At 43.9% G+C, this 8,791-nt stretch overlaps 1 protein-coding gene across 1 annotated transcript; it reads right to left on the bottom strand.

Annotated features, from left to right (window-relative positions):
- Positions 1-207: 207 nt before the first annotated feature.
- Positions 208-8,113, bottom strand: INTS10 (integrator complex subunit 10; the record flags this gene model as incomplete). The annotated part of the gene is made up of 10 exons (XM_010183762.1): positions 208-290; positions 924-1,080; positions 1,835-1,968; positions 2,488-2,657; positions 3,091-3,262; positions 4,661-4,801; positions 4,916-4,997; positions 6,139-6,278; positions 7,194-7,297; positions 8,046-8,113. Coding segments are annotated over 10 exons (1,251 nt in total), but the record flags the coding sequence as incomplete, so codon positions are not given.
- Between the last annotated feature and the right edge of the window lie 678 nt (positions 8,114-8,791).

The following is an 8,791-nucleotide window of genomic DNA, read 5'->3' as shown; positions in this document are numbered from 1 at the left end:
GGATTGTCTTCCAACAGAATGCACTGACAGATGAATACAATGGACATTTCTTCCGTAACACCCCAAAAAGGTCACGCTTTAAAGGATAAAATCAGTAGACACTTAAAGCAGCCAAACTGGCTCATCAGAACAGCTATTCACTGGAAGGAAAAGCAATGTAATGGTGTCATTTTTACTAGTTTTTACAGTATTTTTGTACATATTTACCTGGTAGATGATCATGTCTGTAAGAAAGATTCTTAACCAGAGCCAGGTTTCTGTCTTCCACGACAAACAAATTCTGGTGAACTCTGCGTACGTGGTCAGAGAAGAGAAAGAGAAAATGAAGCATTTCGCAGCTTTGGGTTAGAAATCAATTATCTAGAAAAAACACAGCTAAATGTAAAACTGGAAAGACAAAACAGTAAGAGAGTGAAATCTTTCAAATACAAGATAATCTCTTCCTATACGATCCTATTTTGATTACATGTCTCTTCACAGTCTCCAGCAAACCTAAAAGGAGCTAAGTGGCACTATTTCCCTGCTTTTTAGGAGAGAATTTTGTTCTCAAGATTATCACACCAGATACTACCAGAGAGACACAGTGCAGACATATCTCAAGCGTGAACTAAAGCAGCCATCAGTAGCACACCCTCACCGAGTACTATCAGCACAACTACCACCCAACTGCTCCTTCAGTAACAGCTCCTTCCAAAGGAAATGTGGGTGAATAAGCAAAGATGCACGAAGAATGGAACAAAATCGGGAACAACACATTCAGAAATGCAACATCTGATAAGGCTCCTTATTGGAACCTAGATCAAAATTACTCAGGACCCAAAATAAACTCAATTTTAAGGATTCCCAATGACAGGAATTCTATTTTAACAATTATAAAATGACTTTTATGCACGGCAGTGAAGTCTGCCTGCAGCTGGCCTTACCTTTGTCGAGTGACTCCAGAGAATAGAGCAGCTCCCAGCTCTCTCGTGCCAGTTTGAAGCTCTCCAGTACTTCAATAGAGTTTGCAAGATCTGCCTTGTTCACTGCAATGTGACGACTTCGCGCCTTCCCAGAAGGATCCTCATCATCCGAGCTCTGCTTAGGAGTCAGTGTAAAACAAACAGATTCTTCACTTGTACTTGTTCCCAAGGCCTCTCGAGTCACTGAAGTTCCACTGAACACAAGGAAACAATTCTGTGCTCGGGTTGCCAAGGTTTAAGTGCCTTTAAGTGACTGTTCGCTTGGCTTGATTTAATATTAGAACGATCTATTTTGCTACTGAGAAGCTCAGTGGTGTAGTGTGATAAACAGTATCCCAAAATAATTCATCCTGTTAACCACAGCGTACCACCACCAAGCTTCAGCCAGATTATCTATTAACGTGCAAACATACTGTGCATTTTATCACTTGGTTGAAGCCTACAGTGGCATATGGCAAAGGAAATGTTATTCTTCAACTACCAACAGGGCAATGCTATAAAACAGTGGGTTTCCACTAATAAAGACACGGGTGTATTCACAGTTCCAATCATGAAAAGTCAATTAATTTGGAGGTTTAGCTGTAGGACATCTGACTGCCACAGCTACCATTTTTAACAGCTTCTGCAGTCTCTGCTGAACTCCTTTAAGTATTCACATCGGCACATAATCAGTCTACAGCAATTGCCACAAAAACTGTTTGATACTTGCTGGTTTCGGCCAAAAAAAGTCTGTTTGCAAATTGTTATCATGAACAGTTATTCCAGGGTAGCTCTAAAATGATGTCTATTACATCTGTGTCAAATCCAGTATTGCCTAAATTCCACTGCCAATTTCATTCTTATTACGAATTTAAAAGTCAGGAGCAAGTTACCATTGTTTTTTCTCTTCCTTCCGCAAGTTTCCTCTTTTTGTGTATGTGTTTGCTGCGATCGATGTCTGTATCACCGTAGATGTTGGGCACATCCTCGAGAAGAACCAGTGGGGCTTGGTTTGGAGCATTTGGACCTGGATTGAAAGAAGAGTTAATTCAAGATTTCTCACCGTCAAACAGTGCTCTAGTATCTAAGCTTACAGAGTTTTTAATTGATTTCTAGCACAGAGTATTACAAATAAACCCCTCAAAGCATCAGCCCAAATAGCAACTCTTGCCAAGACCGCAGGCAGCCGGAGAGTTACACGAGGTGTGAATTGCCTCATTCATTTCTCGAGCCTCCAGCAAGGCAGATATGAATTATAGAAGAGAAATGCATTGAAAAGTTTTCTTTCAAGAGGTTTCCTGCAAGTCCATGCACACGAGGAGAAAGTCACAGACCACGAAGCCAAGTGAGACTGATCTTTGGTCTGATCCACCACAGCAGTTGTCACGAACTGCTTCTGCTAAGGCTAACGGCGTGGGAGAATTCTAAAAGGGATGCGGTCACCTTGTGAGATGAGTTTTAAAAGACTGGTGAGAAAAGATCTTTCAGGCATTAGCGATGAAATAATGAAAAACTGTTTACAAAAGCTGAAACGTGAGAAACTAACCTTGGAAGAGCGATGGCTGGATGCTGCTGACGTACTGGAACGCGTTTTTAAAGAAGACCAGCATCGTGGAATACACTACTTGGTTCTTATATTTAGCATGTGCATCACTGTCAAAGTTACTGATGTATCTGCAGAGGTCTTTCATTCGGTGCAAAATATCACCAAAACTTCTGAGGAAGAGAGGCAAAAAGACTTCTCTATGTTACACAGACTCCAAAACTGAAGTCAAGAACAGACAGTGAATATGAAAAACCCAATGTTTTGGCTGAGGAAAGCCCCCAGCTGCAAGTAAGTGGAGGCTGGGAACGCACACCAGTGAAACTTTTAAACATTTCTCTTTGCAGGTGCACTTAGAGAAGGATACTCCACCGTGCTGTAGTTCTTATGCCAAACTTTCATCAACAAAGATTTAATTTAGACACTAACTTAAAAGGGCTCTCTGGGTCCACATTTTCGTGTTACATTGTACAGTCTTGACAGAAAAGCTGCACTGAATTTACACAAAATGCCTTCAGGTAAAGATCCTTCTGCAACCCATCTCCTTAAGAATTAAAAAGCCAAATTCTTCTTAAAGAAACCCCAGGAAAAGTACACGTTTCTCACCTTCTTCCCTTGTCCATTTGCCATTCACACCTCATTCCCACCACAGACAGTATTTTAAACAGCCTCTCCCAAGGATCTGTGATCTGGGATGACTTCTCTGTCAGACCATCTATTACGTATTTCTGAGAGCTACGCTTGCTTGGAGACATAATATCAGAGGAATCCTGCGAACCTAGGAAAGCAAGCACATTTTTCTCTTCATAAAGAAACCAAACCAACCGATTTATTTTCCAGGAGGAGACATTTCAATCTGTGCACCTGAGCTTTCAGGGTAACCATTCTTGACTGAGAAGGCTAACAGGGAGCATTAGGTATATTGGCCTTAGTGTACAAGAGACTTGATAGGTTGGATAAGGAGATCTTGAACATTTTATCCTACCTCTCATTACATATGCTGAAGCATCATGAGCCTCATGATTAATTAACTGAAGCATCATCAGGTATTTTGATGTAAAAGAACTAAGAAACATCAAGTACTATTATTAATCCTTGTCTACCAGGTGCATCACTTAATAGCAATCACAGAATCACAGAATCTCAGGAGTTGGAAGGGACCTCGAAAGGTCATCCAGTCCAACTCCCCTGCCAGAGGAGGATCACCTAGACTAGGTCACACGGGAACGCATCCAGATTGGCCTTGAATGTCTCCAGACAAGGAGACTCCACAACCTCTCTGGGCAGCCTGGGCCATGCTCCAGAACCCTCACACTCACAAAGTTTGTTCTCATGTTCGCATGGAACCTCCTGTGCTCCAGCTTGGGACCATTGCCCCTTGTCCTGCCATTGGACATCCCAGAGCAGAGCCTGGCTCCTTCCTCCTGACACTGCCCTTTCCAAATGGATCCCCAGGAATGAGGGCACCCCTCAGGCTCCTCTGCTCCAAGCTCAAGAGCCCCAGCTCCCTCAGCCGCTCCTCAGCAGGAGATGCTCCACTCCCTCCAGCATCTCTGTGGCCCTGCTGGACTCTTTCAAGCAGTTCCTGTCCTTGAACCGAGGGGCCCAGAACTGAACACAATATTGCAAATGTTCAGGGCAGAGTAGAGGGGAAGAAGAACCTCTCTCAACCTACTCACCACACCCCTTCTCATCCACCCCAGGATGGCGTTGGCCTTCTTGGCTCAAGGGCACATTGCTGGCTCATGGGCATCCTGCTGTCCACCAACACCCCAGGTCCTTTACACCCACTCGTCCCCAGTCCTGTAGCGTCCATGAGGTTCTTGTGACCCAAGTGCAGGACCCAGTACTTGGCCTTGTTGAAGCTCATCCAATTGGCCTCAGCCCATGGATTCAGCCCATCCAGGTCCCTCTGCAGAGCCTTCCTACCCTCAGCAGATCAACACTCCCTCCCAACTCAGTGTCATCTGCAAACTTGCTGAGGGAGCACTCAATCCCCTCATCCAGATCATTGATAAAGATGTTAAACAGGAGTGGCCCCAAAACAGAGCCCTGGGGAACATCACTTGTGACTGGTCACAACTGGATTGAGCAATGCGTTCTTCACTCATGGACCTCACTTCAGTAACACTAAAATACATTCTAGGAAAGGCTAAGTTTGTAAAAATATTCTTACCTTGATATTGGCTTTCTGGCTGTGTAGATCTAGTTACATAGTTAATATAGAACTCCGCTGCTTTATTCAGATATTTATATAACAAGCTGGCAGGAAGACGAACATCAGGGTTGTTAATTATTAGAGGAAGAACATCACAAACTAAAATAGGAAACAAACCAAAAAATCCCTTTAGCAGTTTCCTGAACTGAGAATCTGTCTTACTGCCATGCTATAAAGCTATGTAATAAAACAAAAACATGAATATTTTCTTACCAAACAACTTTCTAAAGCAATTCACAGGGGATTCTTGGTCTTCAATACTTTCAGCCTCTAATAATGTTTCTCCAAGGCCCACCTGTGCAAGCAAAGGTGAAAATCAAAATACTGGACCAGCATTCAGAAACTTTGTGGACTGTGATTCCATGGAGTTGAACCGTCATTCAGTAGATGCATGAGTAGCAGTTTGCTATATGGCAACTGCTTGTGCTAATCTCTATAGTTAAAAATATCCCTTCTTAATAACAGGTGAAAAGCAATGCCAGAAGATAGCAAAAAAAGACCAAAATGACCTTGACCTCATTAATGTTTATAAATTTGTAAAGGACGAGTGTCAGGAGGAAGGAGCCAGGCTCTGCTCTGGGATGGCCAATGCCAGGACAAGGGGCAATGGTCCCAAGCTGGAGCACAGGAGGTTCCAGCTGAACATGAGGACAAAGTTTGTGAGTGTGAGGGTTCTGGAGCATGGCCCAGGCTGCCCAGAGAGGTTGTGGAGTCTCCTTGTGTGGAGACACCCAAAGCCCTGGCCGTGTTCCTGTGTGACTGCTCTGGTGATCCTGCTGTGGCAGGGGTTGCACTGGGGGAGCTTTCCAGGTCCCTTCCAGCTCCTCATATTCTGGGATTCTGTGAAAGCGATGGAGATACCAGGCCTTGAAGCTGCAGGTTGTCACCTGAGCTGTAGTAACTGACTGTGCGCTCTGCCTGATGCTAGTACGAACTAGAACGTGTTGGTCTGAATCAGCCTCAGAGCTAACAGGGTTTGTAGTCTTTAAACTATCCTTAAAAACGTAGGGCATCACTTCAAGAGCTCCAGCAGTCGTTTTGTAAGGCAAACTGAACACGCTGCCTGTTAAGAGTCTGGTCATAACCTCGAAGCACCCTGCCCTCAATGAGAGTTTACTGACAAACAGCTGAAGCAGTATTCTTTCTTAGACTATAATACTCCTCTACCCTCTCTTTCTGTATTATTCTGCTTTTTCACAAAGCACAGAATAATCTTTGCCTTTACAAAACAAAACGATTGTTTTCTTTGCTTCCATTTGTTTTCTGCCTAATTATTTCCTGATGGACACCTCAAGGTACAGCAATCTGAACTATGACAGCTAAACATGAATAAAAAGACTCTTCCTCACTAGGCAAAGCAAAATACATTTCAGCAAAAGCTCCAGAAACAGAATGACAACATCCTAAACAGTTACTGCGAGTTTCTTTTCTCTTACCCCGTGCTGCATCACGGTCTCTGGGAAGCGTCGCAGAAGTAGCAGCAGCATTTCTGCCCTTTCCAGTGTGTTAAAACACTGCTCTGTGGCCTTCAGTAGCATTTCACACTGGACTCGACCAGGAAGGGTTTCAAATAATCCTAAAAAAAAAAAAGAAGGAAGTATAATTTACTACGTCTGAATTGTAAAGGTGACTGACAAAGGGTGCCCTTGCCATGCAGAGTCAAAGAGATTGCCTTATACTTTTTTCAGCTTTTACTATCTATGTCTGGGGAAAAAACCAGCTGTTTCATTCCGAGAAGACCATGTGAATATTTATGTGTGTTTACTGGGGCGCACAGAGCTTGATTGAACAAGTGAGACTACCGATGAGTGGAATACCAAAAATCCTAACGCTTAAAGATTTGACAGCTGAAGACTCTTCAAGACTTTTTGTTTGGTTCTTTTACTTACAACCCACAGCTACAATTCATACTTTCAAAATAAAAAGCTACCTTTCTCAAGTTAAACCTCCAATGAGACATTTCTTTTCTCCCTGTAAGTTATATATATTCTCTTTGAAAAATAAACACACCCCACGAAAAAGCAAGTGTTTCCTTAACGGGAATAGCCCCTGCGCAGAGTCACACATTGCCTCTCTTTAGCAAACTGTAACTTGTCAGGTGGAAATCCCGCTTTCAAAACTGCCTGTGGTCGCCAGCAGGGAACGTCAAGCCCTTCTGGTAACCGTTCATTTTCATAGCCCTCACTTTATATGTACAAATCCATCTCATTTTTATGATGATTCACGATGATTCGTTAAGTCCCACTCCACTGATTCCCTATGCAATCTCTTTTCTCTTTTGCTTTATGTTGACAGCTTCTCATGTCCCTTTGTGTTTCCTAAGCCAAACGCCCCGAATGAAGCCTCTGAGGCTGAACTGAGGAAAAATAACGTGCAGCCCACAAGTAAAGTTAAAAAGACTGACATTTACTCTCCACACTGGATAGGTAATCAGAGGACTTATCTTTAGATTCCTCCAGGACTCTCTCTATTCACTGAAGAGAAACCTTACCTCTTAAAAATTGTGTCTGCTTGTCCTGCGAGTCGTTCCTTAATGCCGCTGTAATAACGCTGATCTCCCTCCATACAGCAGGTTGGTCTGGAAAATTCACAAACCTGTAATAAAGTTCGAGGCAAGGAATGCACAGGGATCTCAAAATCTGTTTCCAACACAAAACCTTCCCGTGAAAGTTTTTTTTGTGCACAGGCAAATGGAAAATAAACCCTTTCTCTTTAGTGTTCAGTTTTAATTAACAAGACCTTTTCTGTTTCATTTATCCATGCGAACACTCACATTATATTTTTGGAAACTCTGACATGTGTCCAGTGCTGGGCCCTCAGCTCAAGAAGGACAGGAACTGCTTGAAAGAGTCCAGCAGGGCCACAAAGATGCTGGAGGGAGTGGAGCATCTCCTGCTGAGGAGCAGCTGAGGGAGCTGGGGCTCTTGAGCTTGGAGCAGAGGAGCCTGAGGGGTGCCCTCATTCCTGGGGATCCATTTGGAAAGGGCAGTGTCAGGAGGAAGGAGCCAGGCTCTGCTCTGGGATGTCCAATGCCAGGACAAGGGGCAATGGTCCCAAGCTGGAGCCCAGGAGGTTCAAGCTGAAGATGAGGCCAAAGTTTGTGAGTGTGAGGGTTATGGAGCATGGCCCAGGCTGCCCAGAGAGGTTGTGGAGTGTCATTGTGTGGAGACACCCAAAGCCCTGGCCGTGTTCCTGTGTGACTGCTCTGGTGATCCTGCTGTGGCAGGGGTTGCAGTGGGGGAGCTTTCCAGGCCCCTTCCAACTCCTCATATTCTGGGATTCTGTGACATTTCTGGAAAGAAGCACCTGGCACAACTGTAGGGTCCCGGCGTTGATGACTTACATGTCGTAGAGCAGCCTGCCCGCAGACGCTGTCCTTTCAGCATTCCTCTCAATAGTGTACATCTCATACTGTAAGACAGAAGAACAGCACAGTAGCTTTCTTGAAGACATTTATCACTTATATTAATCCTTCCGGTCTAAAAAAACTGCCCCAAATTTGCCACAGCATTTTTAATAATAGAGACAGAAAAGCTCGCAACATTTGCTGTAGAAATTAAGAGCTGAGTTTAATCTACCTCATCACACATTAAATTATGCATAAAGTTCTGTATGATAATATAAATCCTCTAATATTAACATTTTTTTTTACACAAATAAAAAACTGAGCGAGAATTCAAAGAGTTTTTTGACAAGGGTTTGTTTCCAGTGAAATGCAATGTAAAACCCCAAGGTTTTATGAAAGCCATGGGCAAGAGAGGTACTTGAAACCTCTATTAGAAGTGACCTTTTTTTTTTTTGCAATAGGAAACCAAAATGTTTCAACACGTGCTAACAGAAGCAGCAGCAAAGGGACCTTGCCCCCAGTTGTTAAACAAACAAAATCTTCCCTTAACAAAGCATTCACAGGAGTGGATTTTATTCCAGGGTAACACAACGAGCAGTGACGAGCATGGGTGCTGGGCTGGACCCCTCTGAAGGTGCCAGGCCTGGATCCCTGTCAGGATGCTGTGTCTGGCCCCTGCTGTGGGTGCTGCGCCGGGTCCCTGTCATGGGTACCGGGCAGGACCCCTCTGAGGGTACCGGACC

Source organism: Mesitornis unicolor, unplaced genomic scaffold (assembly GCF_000695765.1).
Source record: "Mesitornis unicolor isolate BGI_N332 unplaced genomic scaffold, ASM69576v1 scaffold21424, whole genome shotgun sequence".
NCBI lineage: Eukaryota > Metazoa > Chordata > Aves > Mesitornithiformes > Mesitornithidae > Mesitornis > Mesitornis unicolor.
Note: the sequence above shows the minus strand (reverse complement) of the source record. Positions and strands in the feature narration are given on the sequence as shown.